This window comes from Schistocerca serialis, chromosome 9 (genome assembly GCF_023864345.2).
Source record: "Schistocerca serialis cubense isolate TAMUIC-IGC-003099 chromosome 9, iqSchSeri2.2, whole genome shotgun sequence".
In the NCBI taxonomy this organism is placed as follows: Eukaryota; Metazoa; Arthropoda; class Insecta; order Orthoptera; family Acrididae; genus Schistocerca; species Schistocerca serialis.
This window is the reverse complement of record NC_064646.1, coordinates 479825303-479846586: the sequence shown is the minus strand read 5'-3', so window position 1 is coordinate 479846586 and position 21284 is coordinate 479825303. Positions and strand designations below refer to the sequence as shown.

The 21284-nt window shown below is 40.1% G+C and overlaps 1 protein-coding gene across 1 annotated transcript; it reads right to left on the bottom strand.

Annotated features, from left to right (window-relative positions):
* Positions 1 to 17168: 17168 nt before the first annotated feature.
* Positions 17169 to 19519, bottom strand: LOC126419726 (endoplasmin-like). The gene has a single exon (XM_050086905.1). It carries the CDS (start codon positions 19517 to 19519, stop codon positions 17240 to 17242), a length of 2280 nt encoding a protein of 759 aa, XP_049942862.1. The 3' UTR covers positions 17169 to 17239.
* Between the last annotated feature and the right edge of the window lie 1765 nt (positions 19520 to 21284).

Here is a 21284-nt window from a genome sequence, read left to right as displayed (position 1 = left end):
CTACTCTAGTTACAGTTTCAGAAAAGGATATACATATATATTCTATCAATCATGCTGTTACACAAGAAGTTTCAATAAGAATTTCATTTCTGAGTTGACTGGCGCAATGTGTATGGCATGCAACTGTCATACAGAAGGGTCTAGATTCAAATGCTCCTTCAGTAATACAGATTTAGGTTTCCCCAAACCACCTAGAGCCATTATCGGGATGGCTGCCCTGAATGCCTGAATTTGTGTCCCACACTTGTCCAGCTCAAGTTGTTGCTGAGCCACTAATAGCCTCATCATCAACAGGATGTCAAGACCCACTCTCTCCTCCTGCCTTCCCTTCAGAACTGCACCCAAAAGGGCAATCTTCACAGGCACAGAAAGCAAGGCTTGTGTTCAAGTGGATGTCACAATGACACAGTAATTGATGCACATTGATTCCAACATGTTTGTGTGAATGGAGTCACATTGCGTGCATATCTGGAGTAATGCTGCAGGCTTGAACACCATAATCAGGTTCCTTATAAACTTGTTTAGTTACATCAACAGTGTACATAGCACAGCAGCATTTAAAATGTGGCAAATTGTCTGTTGGCTTCTGTCTTGGAATCTTCAATCAATGTTCTTTTAACAATTTTTCTGACATTTCACCAGTACATATGGTTGGCATTGTCAAAGATTCAGCCTCCTTTGCTGGTGGTGGATTGGAGTCAAACCTGCAGTCAGATAATGTATATCACTCTTGCACCTACATTTGAGGGCTTTTCCCTGGTCATTACCATTCTGATTCTCCCCTTGCTACCTGCAACAGTCATTACTGCAACACAAGATCCATTTGCCTTGAGGCTTTCTTCTCTCTTGTTGAGACTGTTGTCATGTTTGTGGATTTCCATGGTCTCCCTGAATGAGAGACCTAGGTAACTCTCCTCCACAGTGAGAATGTCCTGTTGACAAATTCTATTATGTGGTCAGTCTCATACAGCACATGCTCCTCCATGTCCAATTTCTCCACATTTCCCAACCTGCAAGATGTTTACAGTATGTTTGATGATGGAAACATGGATCATTCAGTCATTCTGACACAGACTTTTCTGCCATATACCGTATCAACATAAGCGACATATTTCCAAGATTTTGTGTGGATCCTTTTTGTCCTTTGCCAGTCTAAGATGCTTTTTGACCTTCTTGGTCAGTTTGTAAATAGTCTTTACATGGTGTTTGCACAATAAAAAAGGCACTAGACTTGGCACCTTGTAATCCTAACACACATTGTGACACCTTCATCAGCTAGGGACATGGTGAGGAACAGCTTGGTGGCTTCCTAAGACATTCAAACAGTCTCCATGCAAACAAAATTTATCATAGTAACAGAAAAGGAGCCTTCTAAATATACTGCCTATCATTAATAGTGACAAACCTGAGTCACTGTGTGTATTGAAAACTGACACACACGTCAAGCCACCACCAAAGCTAGAAAAAGGGAATGATTAATACAGTCAAAGTGCCCACAAGACAAATATGTGAGCTGCAGAATCTTGGATATGAGTTGCAACACTTAGAATGTGTTCCGAGAAGTAATGAGTGCTCCACCAATTCCTTAAGAAGTGTCACAAAAGCTATCGCTCAGCAAAATGACAAAGAAAAAGAATTGCTGGGTATGGTCTGTTTGCCATTTACCCCCAGGTTGATGAAGAGAATCAGCTGTATATTGTGCAAACACAATGTAAAGACTATTTACAAACTGATCAAGAAGATCAAAGAATGTCTTAAACTGGCAAAGGGCAAGACAGACCAACTTACAATGTCAGGCATATACCATATGCTGTGTATATATGAAATGTGTTGGAATGACTAGATGATCCATCAGCAACAGGTTTATTGAACATGAATGGTACTGCATGGCAGGATGGTGGAGAAACTGTCTGTGGCAGCACATATGCTTTGTGAGTCTGACCACATAATAAAAACCACCAACACAGAGATTCTCACTGTGCAGCAGAGCCACCACACCTGCTTTTTCAGGGAAGCCATAGAAATTCACAATTATGACAACAGTCTCAACAAGAAAGAAAGAAAGAAAGACTCAAGGTAAAGGAACAACTGTTGCACGTCACAAGTGGAGAACCACGGTATTAATGATGCAGGAAAAGCCATCAGATATTGGTGTGACAGATATCTACACTCTCCAGCTGAGCTCATCTCCAGTCCACCACCAGCAATGGAGGGTGAGCTTTTAACAATGCAGCCACTCACGCTAGCAAAATGGCAAGGAGATCGTTAGATGAAAGTAGGCCAAATATCCTGAAATAGAAAATAATAGGCAATGCAGGGAAAATGATTCTGAAAAATAAAGTGTGTTTCACCTGTGAAGACCGCATTCTTCCCTCATCTAATTGTGGCATTGCTAACTTCACAATAAAAATGCACTGCTCTGCACTGTCACAAATAGGATAAATACTGCTCTAGATGTCTGGCATACAGATTAACTGCTCAGATTCACAGTTTGTGAGAAAATGCAGCTCTTGAGGCATCTGTAAGCTGTGAAAATAATTGTCTTTCAGACATCATTGAATTTTCTCAGTAAGTCATACCATGAACTGGTTACTCTTACTTGTTCACGTAATCACCTGCAATGAATATTTTCAATACCATAGAGCCATTGAAAAATTGCAAAAATCACTTTTGTGATTTTTCCAACATTGGGACCTCGGCTTGTGCCTGGTTTGCTTCAAGGCGTCTATCCTGAAAAGCAGGATCTAAACAGTTCTCTGTGCAATTATGTTATTAAATTCAATGACATACTACATAACACACATAAAAGAACTCAAGTGCAACAGAGGCCTTAGTGATCTTCCATTCATTCATTCACATATCGTGTTCCATCAATCCCGTAATAAGGAGAGCCTTCAGGGATATGCAATAAGTTAAGTTACGCACTAATGGGCAGAAGCTACCATAGGAGGCTACTTCTGTATATATACAGGGTGTTTAGCAAAGCCATCCCTGATTTCAAAATTAAATATCTCAAAAACCGAGATAGATAGATGAATGCAACAAACAGTATGCTTATTGTGAAAGATGTAAAAATTTTATACAGAAGTTTCAAAAAAGTTCAAAAAGTTGCTAACAGATGGTGCTGTAATTGCAATGTGTGGTGCCTATACATAGTGTGCAGCAGCTCAAAGCAATCAGTTCCAGTACTGAAACGTGAAAGGGGGTTAGCATACCAAAAGAAGAGATCAAAATTGTGTATTCCATTGAACAACTTGTTTTTCTGATACTGGAATACCACAGGTTAGAAACACAGACCTATGGCAACAGTGCAAAAATTCAGACACAATTTAATGTTCCAAAAGAATCCAACATGAAATCCATTTGCACAACATGGCTGGTGAACTAGCAGGGAATGTTGGCCCCAGGCAGCCTGTAGCTACTTTTGAAAATGTCACCACATCTGAAGAAGTGCAGCAGAGACTGGTTTGAAATGTTCACACATGCAGAAAATACTGAGACACAGCCTACATGTTTCCATTCAAAGTCCAGACCCACCGGGCCACACTTGTTCAAGCCAAGTGACAGATGGCTGACTTTGCAAACCAGATTCTCACAATGATAGATAGTGAAGAATTTGGTGTTGGCTACATGTAATTCACAGATGAACCACTCTTCCACCTGAATGGAGTCATGAATTTAAAAAAAACAGTGGTTTTGGATCTCCCAAGATCCCCATTTGTGTGAAGCGAAACCACTATATTCTCCCAAAGTTACTGTTTGGAGCTGCAGCAGAAGCATTATTGATCCTTTTGTCATGAGAGAAACAATCACTAGTGAGTGTTACACTGCAATTTTGAACATCTTGTCGCCACATAGCTAGCTTTTGAGGACTGACAAGAGTCTAAGAGGGTTGCGCAGGATGGGGCCAGACCACATTGCACAGAACAGGTGTTTTGTTTTCTTGATGAATCATTCGGGAATACAGAGTCATTGCACTGTATTATTACAAACTTATCAGTGCATGGATGGATTGCCCTCAATATTTGTCCAATCTGACTCCTCATGACTACTTTCTGTGGGGCACATTCAAAGATGCTGTCTACTGGAACCACCCTCCATGCTGTATGACCATAAAGTAACAGCCTGTGTGGCATTTGAATACATTTCTGTTGAGACACTACAGGATGTAATGGGAAGTTTCATTGTTTGTTAGTTCCTCCTCTATACTGCAAGTGGTGGGCACTTTGAAAAAACTGTGATGTGACTGCAAAGATTGCTTGCAGAGAACAAGTCATTATGCATGCTTATATTGTAAGAGCTGCACAGCATACAGCACCCTCTGTTAGCAGCTTTCTGAACTATTTCAAAGCTTCTGTTTAATTTCTGTATAAAATTCTTACAGCTTTTACGATAAAAGTACCTTTTGTTGCACTCACTATCAATCTTTGTTTTCATGATATTTAACTTAAAACAGATTGCAATAGACTCTTTATGGCAATACACGACCATTCTCACCATAGTCTTCAGTAGACGTAACTGCCTCACCAGCCTAGTTCAAAAGCAGATTTCCCGGACCATCAGATCCAATCTTGGTACTGCTGATCCTATCAAAAAACAACTTTGGACCACACCACTTGTTAGTCAGTATTATGCTGGTCTGGACTGCATTAAAAAGCAACTTCAACAAGGCCATGACTTCCTAAAATCGTGCCCCGAAATTTGATCCATTCTGTCTGAAATTTTGTCCACTATACCTAGAATAGCTTTTCATCACCCTCCCAATCTCCGCAATATCCCTGTCAGACCCTATGCTGCTTCTGCACCTGTCTCCTTAACACATGGCTCCTACACCTGTGACCATCCCTGCTGTAAGACTCATACTATGCACCCTCCTACCATCACCTATACCTGTCCTGTAACTGGTAAAACATAGACTATCAAAGGGAGAGCCACCTGGGAAACAACACATTTCATATACCTGCTGTTACGTAAACACTGTTCGGCCTTTTACATCGGCAGGACTACCACCAAATTATCAGGTAGGATGAATGGGCAGACACAGAGGGTGTATTCCGGCAACACATATTATCCTATTACAGAGCATGCTGTAGAACATGACAGCCATGACATTGGTGACTGTTTCACCACACACACCACCTGTATTCTTCCCCAGACAGCAGTTTCTCAGAACTCTGCAGGTGGGAAGTAGCACTACAACAAGTCCTTGATTTTTTCCACTGGCCGGGCCTTAATTTCTTCTGTTTCTGAATTTCTTTGCAGTAACTTCCCCTGTCTTCACTCCATTTTAGTTTTCAACATTTTTCATTTTCTTACTTGTCTATTTTTTACTGCCCCCCTCCCACCTCTGTTATGTACAATGCACTTTTAACTTGTTCATGACATTTTAGCAGTTATCTCTCTCTTGCATATTACCCTGCCTCCCACCTTCAAGCTCTCAGGTTTTCAAATCTCATCCGTTGCAGTCGCCAACAATCAGTCATTCCTCCTCATAGCATCTGGTAAGACTCCCCTGACCTGACGTTCTGGGTGACTTTTCCAAAATCTTCCCCTTTTCCTAGACCTCTCTAGTCCTTTTCCTTCACTCCTCTTCCTACCCCTTCAACCCTTCTGCCAAAAGAAGCAGCCGCTGGCTCCAAAAGCTCGCATAATTATAACCTTTCTTTATGTGTGTGTTCTGCAGCTGCTTGGTGAGTAGATTTTTTATCTATCCAGTTATAGTATATTCTGAAAAATTTATTGTTTTCATTGTTATAAAAAAAAGAAAAAGTGATATCCTATATAAAAAAGGCGATCATCATTGTATGGGTAGCTACAGGCCTGTGTCACTACTGTCTAGATTTTCAAAAATTATTAAAAAATTGTTCCTTTCACAACTCACTACATTCTTCAACAAAAATAATATTACTTCTGTCTGTCAACACGGGTTCAGGCCACAGCAATCAACTGAAACAGCAACTTTCAACCTGATACAGCGTGTCATAAATGCTGTGGACAATCAAAGAACAATTGCAGGGTTATTCTTAGATCTGGCAAAAGCATCTGATCATTCTGTGTTTCTGAGAAAGCTTGAATGGCATGGTGTAAGAGGCATGCCATGCCAAATGAGTTGATTAAATCATTCTTGGAACATCGCTCTCCCATGTGCACTTAGTAATGGTTTACACAGGGCCAATTTTAGGTCCATTTCTTTTCAGTGACTTTGCATTGTGTGTCAGGGATTCAGAACCAGCGCTATTTGCAGGGAAACAGTGAAGATCTTGCTATCTCTGCAAAAAGACATTATGAAAGAAGTGTCTGGATGGTTTACCATAGACAGGCTAATAGTAAATCCCCAGAAAACAATTCTCTTGAATTTCCATACAGATCAAAACAAAAATGCAGTACTACCAGTAATATGTGTGGATAACCAAAGCATTAGTGCTGTTACTGGAACTAAATTTCTTGGATTTCATATTCAAGAAAATCTTAATTGGAGTTCTCATATTATATCCCTAAATTCACAACTAGCAAAAATGAACTATGTAGTTAGAATTCTTTGCAACACTTTGCCTGTGTACATTCATTATTGAGATACAGTATCATTTCCTGAGGAAATGTACACCAGACCAAAACAGTTTTCAGGAAACAAGAAGTAGTTATAAGAATAGTGAAACAAGCAAGCAGCAAGAAACCAGGGAAACCTTTCTTTGAAGATCTAAAAATATTACTCCTTCCCTGAATTTTTATATCAGTAGTTATGCATGTCAAAAAGGTATATTGAGAAAAGAAAATCTTTTTTCTCAGAACAAAATTGTCCATGAATACAATACCAGGTCAGACAGTGACTTCCATGTTAGTCATTGCAAAACCAAATTATGCCAAAAAGGTTATACCATGCAGAAACAAAACTATAAAACAGATTACCCATCTTTGGCCATTCCTCTGGTGGATGCCATGGAGCTGGTGAGTTATACAACAGAGAGAAAAATAATAAGATGCACATGTAGTGTCTAATAAACTTCTTTCACTTAACTTGTCTTCCAGTACATTCCAGAGCAATAGCCAATGACAGTCCTCAAGATATGCTGAATACAATATCCATAATAGTAACAGGCTGAGTGACAGCACTGAGACCAAGCAGGCAGAACTGAAGTAACAGATAGACCCAACTAGCAGTCGGCGCAGCATCTTTTAAGTCAGCACCGTGGCTGGGGTACCGGCAGTGTGGGCTGTGGAGAAGCTGGCTGCAGATTGGTGGTGCAGTCACATGGCCACTGCCAACTTCTAGATAAGGACTGGTGTGGCATAGTATCAATAGCACATGGTACCACATGCCTGCTCCCCCCCTTCCCTCAAAACTCATGACATTGTCATGTACTGGTACTGCTGAAAATAGCTGTGGAGGGGTGGGGACTGGTTGAGTTCTGGGTAAAGGTGCCACTGAGGAGGCAACAGCCAGAACTTCAGCTGATGTCAAGCACCTGCCCTTCCCTGACATTTGTCTTACAAATGATGGAAACACCAGCTGAAAAAAAAATCTGAAGGGTGTGCAACCACAACTGGGGACAGAGCACCTTCTTCTATCGATGGCAGAATGACAGCAACCGGAGGGTCCACGATGACCCACTGGCAAGCAGCAGAGTGAAGGGGCCCTCCTCTCGTATCTGGTGCTGCCAGTGCTGCACTGACGGCAACAATGCTGTGTTGATGCCTGTCAGCTCCTTGTCCAGTGCCAGTGACTCGGGGCCAGAGGGAGGAAAAGTTGGCACAGGCTGTGGGGGACACTGGGTCTGTGGCAGGATCACACAGCCCACATAAATGAAGCTGTTTTTTATGGTACTTCTGCAGCCGGTGGAAGCCTGTACTACGTACAATGAGCTGCCCGAGACTTTGGCAGTACCACCTTGTTCCCAGCACTTGTGTCTGACAAAAACTCTGAAAAAGACCAAATCGTGCACATTAAACCTTGAAAGCTGTGGAGGATGGGCCAATCACTGTGGAGGATGCAGCAGTGTTGGCATCTACGCATGACGTCCACCCGTGATTTGAAGTTGCGTGGCTGGGGATGGTAGAATGAGAGAAAGAGCACTAATGCTTGCTCCCATACATGGGAAGCACATAACTTTTTCATCTGTCACTTGAATGTTCTGAGAAAGGTTCTGTTTCACCAGTGGATTGAGCACAAAATGGTGCTGTCATAACGTGCTCGATGCCACAGGCATCACAAAACTGCTGAAATTCCAACGATGTGAACTGTGGGCCATTGGCCAAAACTGGGACCTCAGGTAACCCTTCGATGAAAAAGGTTGACACCAGAGTCTCGATAGTGCTAGATGTTGTGGTGCAGCACATGGGCACCATGAACAGAAGCTTGCTAAAGGCATCTACCACAATAAGGCAACAAAAGGTACAGTAATAACATACAAATTCAATAGTCAGACATCGTCCAGGGGCACTGTGCTTGAGCCAGTAAAAAAATTTTGTGGTAGAGCAGCCCAGTGCTCTAAAAGCACCGGACATGTGCCGACCCATGTGCAATGGCGTTGGGCAAGCTGCGTGGCACATACGATGCCCCAAAGGCATTTGTGAAGAAGGCGAAAAATTTCCTTCTGATGTAAATGTGGCGCTACCGTAAGAGACATAATTGTCTGTATGTGCCAGGATGACGCCCTCCTGGACTGATAGGCTGCACTGGAGCACCAAATAACAGCATACAAGTGGATCACTAATCTGCTTAAGTGAATGCGATCAACTGGTGCAGAGGTACTGCAACAGAAACTTGAGACTAGGGCCTGCAGGTATTGCCTGAGCAATGTGACAGTGGTGAATGAGAAAACCATCAAGTGTTCCATTGTCCTGACTATTTGTGTGAAAGCAAGAAACTCTTGAGGTGTCAGAATGCCAAATCAGTGCCAACTGGTCGACAAGAAAGAGTGTCCGCATACAAATGCTTAGCCATTGGCGTGTACACAATTTTGTTCTGACTTTCGGGGTGGACCAGAGACCAACACTGCAACTTTTGCACTGTGCGTGGAAGGACTGCCTTTGAAGGGCTGAACAGTGAGGTGAGAGGCTTGTTGTCCATCACCAAGTAGTATTTTCTGCCATACAAATATTGATGGAATGTGGTCACCCCATATATGACAGCAAGGCCTTCTCTGTATAGCTGTATTGTACTTTGTTGAGGAGTTTGAATGTGAAGGCAGTTGGTCTCTCCAATGATCCAGCACTGTGTGAGAGAACAGTGTCAATCCTGTTAAGAGTACACATCAACTGCCAGCTGGTCGTGCTGGCTTACTGAGAACAAAATGTACCAGACAGTGATCACTCAATGAACCATCATGCACTTTCTGAAATGCGACTTGATGCTCCCTAGTGCACTCAAATGAAATGTTCTTTCATTGAAGACAATGCATTGGAACCACAGTCTGTGCAGTGCTTGTGATGAACTGAATGTAATAAGTGCCTTTACTCAAGAGAGCCTAGAGTTCACTGACAGTCCAAGGAGCTGGGATGTCCCAAATGGCAGTTAAGTGTGACACCCTGACTGTTGGTAATGTCCTAAATATTCGCTCTCAGTATGGAAGAAGGAGCACTTCATTTATTAGATTTATCCCAGCACCTGAGAGCACTTGAGAAACATTCCTGAGACTGGAAAGATGTATGTTGGGTGTACGACCCAAAACTACTATGTAATCCAAATAGTTCAAACAAGAAGGAACTGTAACAGTCAACTGTTGTAAGTAATGCTGAATAATTCCAGGTGTGAATGCATCGCCGAAGGGCAACTGCAAAGACTTAAATAGCTCCATGTGCATGTTGATCACAAAATCTTGTTGTGACTGTTCATCGGAGGGAAGCTGCAAAGTAGCATAATGAAAATCAATATTAGAAAATAAGCGACCTGCACTAAGCTTGTCCATGAGTTCTTCAGTCTGCAGCAAAGGAAGAGAGTCAATCACCTTCGCTTTGAAACCTGCACATAAGGGTATTTTGCCTGAAGGGTTCTTCGTAATCACCATAGGAGATGACCAAAGGATGGCTGATAAAGAGGAAATCACTCCATTGTCCTGCCAAGATAAGAGTTCCTGTGCCACTTGATCTCTGATAGCATGACAGACAGGAAGTACTCAACAAAATATTGCCTCAAAATTATTAACTTTGCGTACGCTATCTCAAAATAATGGCACTAAATTCATCACAAAGTTCACCTACACTGTCTGTAGGCATAGAGAAATTCACAGAGAGAACGTTGTCTTGAATGTTCAAACCAAACAGATCAAAAGAGTCCACACCAAAAATATTTTCACTTTCACATGAGTACAACACTGTGAATGAAATCATTTTAGTAATGTTATGAAATGTGGCAGGTAAGCTGGAAATACCCAGCAGAGGAATGTCATGTCCATTGTAACCCTAAAGAGCTGCCTATGTAGCTTGGGCTTGCCTTACAGTTCATATGTGCTTCTACTCAAGGGTCGCAGATTCACCAGTATCCAATTGCATACATATGTTGTGGTTCACAGTCTGCAAAGTGACAAACAATTAATTAGCCTGATGCTGGATGGAAGGAATGTATGAGTTTTTCATTTTAGCACTTCATTTGCACTGACAGACACTGGAATCACTATTGTATTTACAGTGATTGGCTGAGAAACTGGAGAACATGCAGGGTGCTTATTGGACTTGTATTTCTGCAGACAAACAGAATGAACGTGGCCATGTTCATCTCGGTGATAGTGTTTAGTGTCACAACAGGGGCACAGGGGCACGCTTGCCGCTCGTGTGCCGTGAAACACTGGGGGCAGGGGTCAACTCCACTAGCCTGCTGCTTAGCACACAGGTTTTATTTACAATGGTGTCCTGGCTGAAGCTTTACATGCCGCAGCTTGTGAATGGAGGGTCCACCCTGTTTACAATTACCCTGGACTGTACAAACAGGAGTGGAGTTAATGTCTACCACTGCACTACCATATGAGTCCCGATGCTCCTATGCCTCCAAAACCTGTTGCAAGCTAGGGTCAGGATACTTAAGTTCCTGTTTACCTATGTCAGGATCTGACACATTTTGAGTAATGGCAACCCTAACTGTGGCATCACTACAATAATGTCCACACTCACTCTTTAATTTGCAGTGGCGTATAAGTCCTTTTATGTCAGTCACCCACTGCTTATGGGTCTGACTGGGTTGCCTATGCAAGCAAAAGAATTTGTAACACACGGCTGGCACATTAATCTGTCCATCATAGTACTTGTCTAGTGGTGGGAAACAGTTTGCAGGCTAACTGATACACTGACACTCCAGCTGTTGCAGGAAAATATGGTTGCCTGTCCCTACTTTCAATGTGATGTGCTGTGTAGTGTGACTACAGCTATGTGCAGTACTCAAACCACTCCTCTTGCTGAGAATCATATACATGGAATGGGGGTACGGAAACAGAAGTTGCTCGCCATGTTGGTACTGTTGGTGGTTCCACTGTGTTTGCTTGTGCAGCAGTCTGGTCATCATTTCCATGAGCTGCAGCATCTTCTTCACATGAAATTGAACAATCTGAGTTACTGACTGTTCTTGCAGGGGACTGGCCATGATAAAACACACAAAAAAATTACACATGAACAAAGAATAAAGCTCAAACACTAAGCTATGCTCAAAGAAACTACGAGTTACACTTGCTAGCAATATCATCTGACAAACACAAGAAACACAGACAGTTGCAGCAGAATGTTCTGAAACCCACACAACAACACTGGAGCAATGTGGCGGGTGAGCATAGCTAAGTCCACAGTTCTAGAAGAAATACACACAACAAATGTCATCACCAGTTGTCTGTATGGCAAGAAGTAGAACTGAGTAGCAACCAAATGTAGTTTTTCCTCATTTCCAGATGATTGTATGGTGGGCAACAAAATGCAATTGAACACCCACAGAAAACATGCTCGTCACCAGATGTGTGATCGGCCCACTGTTAGAATGCCAAACAGTTGGTGGGTTCTACAAAAAAGAGCAAAATAATAAGACGTACACATGGTGTTTAATAATCTTCTTTTACTGAACTTGTTTTCCAGTACAATCTAGATCAATATCCAATGCAAGTCCTTGAGATAGGCCAAGGCCAACATCCACAATAGTGACAGAAGCTGAGTTATAATGCTTAGATGAGACAGGCAGAACTGAAGTAACAGGAAGACTAGACTATCAATCAGTGCTGCATCCTTTATGTCAGCTCTGTGGTGGCACTGGCCACGCATGCTGTGGAGGATGTGTCTCGGAGCCAGCCACAGATTGGCAGTGTGGTCATATGGCTGCTGCCAAATTCTACAGGGTGTTTCACAATTCATGTTACACACTTCTAGAGGTTGTAGAGGGGACTTAGTAGATCAAGTTTACATAGGAACCCATGTCCGGAAATGTCATCTAACAACGCTACAGAGCGTCAAAGTTATAGGTGCTGGTACCTATAAATGCTTGTATATACAGAGTGATTCCGTGATGATGTTAAAAATTTTCTAGGATGATAGAGAAGGATAGATGTATCAATTTGAGGTAAGGGTCCCAGCACTGGAAACAAATGAGTCAAAAGCTATAATCAAAAACCATTCTGATCCTTTGACAGTGAAATACACGTACTGTGGAATTGTTGCTGTTCCAATTGTGCGGTGGGCAACAATACAAAGAAAAAATGTCCAGTAAACATGGACTCTAAAGCACATTCCTGAGGACCTATGAGCACTTGTTCATCTTCACTATTGCGAACATGTCTATTGAACAAGTGCTCATAGCTCTTAAGGTATGCATTTCAGAGCCCATGTTCACTAGACATTCCTTTTTGTTTTGCACCATACTGCCACCACCAAAAGCTAATTACCATACAATCTTAGCAACAACAGTACCAGTACATGTATTACACAGTCAGAGGTATGAGAATGATTTTCATTTACAACTCATTCATTTCCTGTACAGAAATTCTTATCTTAAATTGATACATTTATCCTTCTCCATCATCCTAGAAAGTTTCTAACATTGTCACAGAATCACCCTGTATATACATACATTTACAGGTGCCAGCGCCTGTGACTTTGATGCTCTGTATCATCATGGGATGACATTTCCAGGCATGGGTTTCTATGTAAAACTTGATCAACTAAGTCATCCCTTCTAGAAGTTTGTAACATGAATTGTGAAACACCCTGTAGATGTGGACTGGCTTAGTGTAGTATTGAGTTAGCACACGATATCAACCCACACAAATAAGATTTCTTCCTGAACTACAAAACTTTAGAAAGTCTGATACCCTACCTAATGAAAAACAGCTTTTATTCGGTCTCACAGTGTCTTATGAATGAAATTGTGTAAGTTGTAAAAGTACAGTACACAGTCAAATTTGTAATTACAGTCAAATTTGTAATTATTCACTATATTGATTCAATTTGTTATAAAAACATAAATGGTGTACATTTGATGGTTGTAAAATCAACAGATAAAAAGATTTTTTTCTATCCAATATCATGTGTACAATACATATACTGGAAAAGAGATTTATATGGACAAATGAATAAATTATATCTACAGGATAATTTAATTTTTGCAAGATTAAGAGTTAACATCCTTGCTGTGAAGCCTCTTCCACTATTATCTTGAGTGTGTCTGGTAGGGGTACGGTTGGATCTTTTGTCAATATAAATGTTGCAGTTTTTTAAGACTCTTTCAGTGTCGCTGGTAAAACATTTATATAGACGAAAAACAGAATGGACCAGGCACACTATATTTCACATTACCCCACTCTGAATTTTATCTTGTTTCTGTTGTATTAGCTGCTAAAGTGACCCACTATTTTCTATTATTAAGATGTTACTCCATGCATGGAAGCAGAAGACCTTTAATGCTTTACTATTTTAATTTCCTTAGCAGAACCCGTACAGTCAAAGACTTCTTACAAGATCACAGATCGTGCCAACTGCATAATTTTTGTTGTTTAGTCCTGCTAGAATTGTATTTGTAAGGTTAGTGAAACCTTTATGGCAGTGAAACCGAGCTGTTTACGAAGCTCTTCTCAAAAAGTTAGTTCTGTTGTAAGCTACTTTCTCAAAAATTTTCGAGAACACGGGAAGGAATGAGATTCTATTTTCCTTTTTTGCATATTGGTGTCACTACTGTGTACTTCAGTCTTCTAGGAAATACTCCTCGGCTCTTCAACTGATTATGAAAGTAACTCAAAGGTGGCACTACCAAGTCAGGACAAGAGTTTAGTACTTTGGTTTAGATACTATCATAAGCAGAAGAATTAAAACTTTTCAGTGGACTAATGATTTTTGTGACTTCTCTAGCAGATGAGATGAGGTGGCAAAACTGATCTCTGGTGTCCTTGGCTTAGTCTTGGAATTCTGTTTTTTTTTACACAGTACATGGTTTCTGCCTCTTTGACATCATACTTAAGAATACTGCAATATTGCTTATAGTGCATTTTTAAGTCTTAATTAGAACCAGTCCTTTCCATTCAGTATGGCACACTCTTTTTAGTACAAGATACTTTGATCTGATGTTAGGCATCCATTTTTTCAGCTTCTACTGTAAATGTCCCTGATCTATTGTATGGAAAACTGCATCCATAATGTTGTAAGCATATTTTTAAGAAAGATTAAATTTCTCATCTACTGTGTATCCTTGGTAAACTTCTTCCCCTTTTCCATTTCAGTCAATTCTCTCTGAACAGTGTAATTGAGTCAGCATTTACAACTCTGAGAATTTTTACTTTTATAAGCTGCATTCTTGATTTTCAGGTCTATGCTTACCTGTGAGTATTTCTTTTCTGAAGAATGATGAAGAAAATCATATTTTATGTCATACAGTGAACAATGTGGTCAACACCCACATCTTTTTTTTGTGTCATTTTTGTACAGATACTTAGATCTATGTTTTATATAAAAAAAAATCTCGCGAGAACACTATAAAATTATGAAATGTTAAGTCTTCTCATCATGCATGTCTGCAACTCAACGTGCCACCTTTATGATGAGCAGCAATCTATCCTTTTAAGGTAGATAAAAAAAGTAGCCACGGGAGAGCACCCATATAAAAGGTATTGCAGTTTGTGAGCTTATGGAGCCAATGGCTCCTTCTTCTGGCAGAAGGGTTGAAGAAAAAGGAAGAGGTGTGAAGCAAAAGGATTGGTGAGGTTCAAGGAAAGGGGTAGAGATCGGAAAAGTCACCCAGTCAGGGGAGACTTACCAGATGGGATGAGAAGGAATGACTCTCTCTGTCTCATCTTGTCTGCTAAGTCTCTCCTGACATGGGATTCTGGGCAACTTTTCTGAACACTTCCCCTTTTCCTAAGCCTCACCAGTCCTTTTCCTTCATCCCCTTCAATGCTTCAGCAAGAAGAAGGAGCCATTGACTCCAAAAGCTTGCAAACTGCAGTACCTTTACAAGCGTGCTCTCCAGCTGCCACACAGTGAGTAGATTTCTTATCTATCCAATTTCATTACATTTCCAAAAACTGATTATGTTCGATAATCTATCCCTTTCATAATATTGTTGATATTTCAACATGGACTTTGCACTGGTTTAAATTATGAAACAGAATTTTATATCATCAATATTTTATACTTCCGGTCTGAAGTATGCCAGTATTTTATACTTCTGGTCTGAAGTATGCCAGGGCAACAACAGTGATATTTTTGTGCTACATAGTAATACTATAAAACATTCTCATTTTAGACTGGCGTGTCCCTGATTTTCACTCTATATGGCTATATATTTTCAGCTAGATGATACAAAAGATTAACACAGATATTTCCAAATTGAAACTTAGAAAGTGAATACAATAGCCCAAATGCTGCTGCAGAAAACATAATACACAAATTTTCATAATGAAATTTGATTTTAAGGAAGTTTCTTAATTTTGTTTACGCACTTGTGTGATAGATATGCAGGTACAAGAGTCATTTATGAACAGCTATGTAAAACTGGTACATTAAACATCATTATCCCTGTCTCTGTCTCTTCCTTGTACACACACACACACACACACACACACACAGACACACACACACACACACACACACACACACACACGCATCAAAAGCAGATTGTCACTGGATGCATGTGCTAGTAATTCAGTAATTTTTGAAAAACTGCCACTATTCTACTTATGATGCTGCTTTAGCATAATATTTACAAGTCTAGGGAGATACAGGAAGAACAGTCACTGTTAATACATTACATATTTTATATTCAGCTTAGGAGCTACTTTTACAATATCTATCACATCTACGTGTATATAGTCTTAAGCATTATTAAATGCTGCTCATGTGAGTCTCACTAATTAACACTAAAGACTACTTTTAAAAATCAATTTATAAAATGTATGATAAATGACATTCTGGATGTAATGAAATCAAATGGAACCAAACGAAAATCATTCAATCAATCAGTTAAACCTGGGAGCCATTAATGACTCATTTTGCACAAGTTTAAGTCCATTAGAACTTTTAATTGTGGATTGCATTATTACTTTTTCGGCACAAGAGTGTGATTGTCTCCTCCCCCCCAACCCTTACCCATCACCGCCCATGCCTCCCTAAACCTTGGTCCTGGAACAGACTGGTGTGTAGCATAGGCCTAAGCATAGTTTTATAATTAATTTACAACATTTGTATGAGTCAAAGAATGTTCCTGAATATTGTGATTTTGCTCCATATTGATCTACTTAGGTGAAGAAGGAAATGTTAAAAAAAAAAAGCTGAACAGTAGGCTGCTCACATGTAAGTTCACAACTAGTGGTAGTTAACTCATCTGTGTGACTCCCTAATTATTTCTGATGGGCATTACTTCAGCATTTGCAATTTCACACTATGTCACACCCTCTGAAATTTCTACGGAGAGTATTGCATGGCAAATTTAGGAATTTTACTACTTATGCATATCTTCTCCATTGTGTAAAATATCTGCCAGAGTGCACTCTACAGTGGGTACCACATTGGAGATTCTAATATTTGAACTGTTAAGTTATTATACAAATTGTTTGGTAATTTTTATAACACAGAAATGACTTTTTTAATTAAAATGATTTATTTGTTTATTTGACACATGGTGCACTCTAATGACACAAACAATATTATCACCATAGATTTGCATCATAAAACCCACATTTACACCTTATTGAAAGTAACTTATTTTTAATCCATGCCTGTCTTGTGCACACCTCACTGTTAACACAATCCAGAAAATTTGGAAAGGCTAACAAATCATTTTAAAAACTTATAGCTCTTCATGAATATCTTCATCTTCAATACTGCCGGTTTTGATCCTTCCAGAATCTTCCTTGAACTCTCCAGTGCCAAGAAGTTTTACCATCATATTTTCTACTTCTTGAGAAAATGCAAAGGTATCATCTAACATATATCCAGACTTCAAAGCAGCAAGACGGTATAACATAATGGCCATTTGTTTCACAGTTTCATCTCCTGGTTGGTATTTAAATCGTCTATGTAACTCCCTAATTAATTCATGATGGGGATTGATTTCCATTATCTTCTTTGTCTTTATTTTGCTTCTGTTGTCATTCTGATATGATTTTCTGTGAGCTGTTGATACAGCCAAGCGTTCCATGTTCCCTGTATAGCCAAATACGCTAGCTACCAGAGCACAAGGAGATTCCATGAGTCTTTGAGAAATTTTTGCGCGTTGTATTTTCTCTTTTAATACATCTCTTTCTAACCAATGGATGAGTGGTTCATATTCTTCCGTAATTTTTTCCCAGTCTACGTTATCATCCTCTGCTATCGGCATTATAAAATCTTCTTTGGCTATATTTTGGAATCTTTTCATCCCAAATTCTGGCAATTTGTTTATACAGTACTCATCTACTGCTTCAATCATATACAGAACTTCATAGCCTCTTCTGAGGAGACCCTCCACAAGAGGTGATGTTTGCAGGTCCTCCAGTGTAGCCCCTGCAATGTAATAGATCTGATCCTGATTTGGTTTTGCTCTTTCTACGTATTCTGACAAGGTTGTCATACTATTGCTATAAGAAGAATGAAACATTAAAAGTTTTGCCAATTTTGCTCGATTAATACTGTCCTCAAGAACTCCTAGTTTGATGTTAGTAGAGTATTCCTTCCAAAATTTCATGTAATCTTCCTTTTCAAGCTGAAGCATCATATCAAGTGCTTTCCGAATAAGTTTTCTCTGAATGACTTTTATTAATTTATGTTGCTGAAGTGTTTCACGAGATACATTAAGTGGCAGGTCATCAGAATCAACAACACCTTTCACAAATTGTATATAGTCTGGGAGCATGTCTTTGAACTCGTCTGTTATAAACACCCGACGTACATAAAACTTGATATTATCTGTCCACTTCCCATAATTTTTTAGAATCTCTTCTGGTTGTTCTTGTGGGATGAAAAGAACAGCTTTGAAAGCAACATCACCTTCTACTGCAAAATGCATTTTTGCTAATGGATTTTTCGTATCTCTTGTCAGTGCTTTGTAAAATTCATAGTACTCTTCATTTTGCACATCCGATGGCTTCCTAGTCCAGATGGGCTTATCAACATTTAGAAGCTCCCAGTCATCTACTAATTTTTTTACAGTTATAGCTTCATTCTCTTGCAGCTCTTCTTCCACGCCCAAATCATCTTCTGTTGTTTTTGTTTCCTTCATAGGAGTTTCAACGAGCTTTTCTTCAACAGTCTTTTGGTGCCAAAGGTAAATAGGGAAGTTTATAAACTGTGAATATTTCTGAACTAATTTTTTGACAGTTTCTCTATCTGTGTATTCATAAGCATCTTCTTTCAGATGAAGACTTACTGTGGTTCCTCGTTTCAAACTGTCACCATCAGGATCCACTGTGATGGAAAAGCTTCCTGCATCTGATTCCCATATATACTGCTTGTCATCATTATGCTTACTCTTCACCACTACCTTATCAGCAACAAGAAAAGAAGAATAGAACCCAACACCAAACTGTCCAATCAGGTCACTCATTTCCTCTTTTGTGAAAGATGAATTTTGCATTCTACCAAAGAAATCTGAAGTTCCAGACTTCGCTATAGTTCCAAGGTTGTTTATGAGGTCTTTCCTTGTCATCCCAATCCCAGTGTCAGTGATATGAATAATCCGATCATCTTGGTCAATCTTTATTCTAATGACCAGCTCATTTGTAGCACTCAGGGCAGAATCATCTGTCAGAGACAAAAGACGAATTTTATCAAGTGCATCAGAAGCATTGGAAATAAGCTCTCTTAAAAATATTTCCTTATTGCGATACAGGGAATTAATTATGAGTTTCATCATCCGGCTAACTTCCGCCTGAAAAGTAAATTTTTGTACCGCCTCCTTCATCTGCTTTACTTGTGACACATTAAGGCCATCAATTCTGATTGCTTCTTCTTCTCGTTTGATCACTTCATCGTCGGTTCTCAATGCTTCCCTGCTTGAGCCAATATCCAAATCAAGTTGAACATGACTTTCGTCATTCGCGCGAATTTCATGCACTAGAAAAAGAAAAACGAAGAGCACCACGATACGCATTTTCTTTTTCTGCAAGTACTCGCTTCACAAACACGGGAGACCGCGTCGCAGCACGAAGCTCAACATCGAACAGCGCAATGCTACCGCATTCAAAACATGGAACAATCTACCGCCCTAAGCACGAATAACAAATGATTTTTGTATATCGCTTTGCGAATCAAGTACACCGAGTACGACTGACGTGGAGTTCGCAGCTTTCGGCTGAAATCGGACTTGAGCTCGTCAAATAATTCTCTTGGTTGATCGCCTAGGGGAAAAGTCATTACAATCCAAGTCGGGGAAGACATTTTGTGTCGTACTGGCAACTGATGGTTGCTGTTTTCTGCAAAGAATTAGCTGACGTCTCTCCCTCTTGGTACCGAAAAAATTATTTCATAGTACTGTCGAATTATAAATTCGAGTCCAAATATTGTCCAGGAAGATGTCACACGCACAAATCACATTAGAGGTCATTTCAGGTCTTGCACAAATATCTATTATACATGCTGAACGGCGAAACAAAACAATGTGTTTCATTTTTGATGACATATTTTCGAATGTAGAAGCCATAGATCTTCAGCTCAAAACACAAAAAAACTAAAGCACGAATAATATAACACAATTCCGTGCATAGCTTAAGCGCACTTACGATGCCGGCGGATATTCTTTGCATGCCACTGTTGGAAATTCGTTATAATTGGTTGTAGTCAATGAGATATATTTTCATGTGTGTATTTTGTTGGGGAAGTGGTTGAGATTTCTAAATGTATTTGAACATTTCTGTTTACAGGCATAGTTTCTGTAATACAGTGATCGTGAAATGTAGTTTAATAAAAGGAATAATTTCTTGTACAGAATGTCAACATTTACAGTGAAAACATTTTTAAGAGAAATACGTTCATGAGTAATTTGCGGTACTAGCCGTCGGCTTTCAAAAGTGACGTAGTTCTACATCTTCATCTATACTCTGCAAACCACCGTGAGGTGCACGGTAGATGGTACAAAATGGTTCAAATGACTGTAAGCACTCTGGGACTTAACATCTGAGGTCATCAGTTAGAACTACTTAAACCTAAGAACATCACACGCATCCATGCCTGAGGCAGGATTCGAACCTGCGACCATAGTAGCCGCGTGATTACGGACTGAAGCGCCTAGAGCCGCTCGACTACAGCGGCTAAGGTAAATGGTACATCCCAATGTACCACTAACTAGGGTTTCTTCCCATTCCATTACACATATGGAGCGGGGGAAGAATGATTGTTTGAATGTCTCTGTGCGTGCAGTAATTATTCTAATCTTATCTTCACGATTCCCATGTGAGTGATGCGTAGGTGATTGCAGTATATTCCTAGAATCATTGTTTAGAGCTGGTTCCTGTAACTTTGTTAATATACTTTTTCACGAGAGTTTACATCTATCTTCAAGAGTTCCTATAGCATCTCTGTGAAACTTTCTCATGGATCAAGAAAATCTGTGAACATTTTTGCTACCCTTCTCTGTATATGTTCAATAACCCCTGTTAGCCCTATTTGGTATGGGTCCCACACACCTGAGGCATTTTAGAACGAGTCGCACGAGTGATTTGCAAGCAATCTGCTTTGTGGAGGAGGAGGAGGAGGAGGAGGATATTAGTGTCCCGTCGACAACGAGGTCATTAGAGACGGAGCGCAAGCTCGGGTGATGGAAGAATGGGGAAGGAAATCGGCCGTGCCCTTTCAAAGGAACCATCCCGGCATTTGCCTGTAGCGATTTAGGGAAATCACGGAAAACCTAAATCAGGATG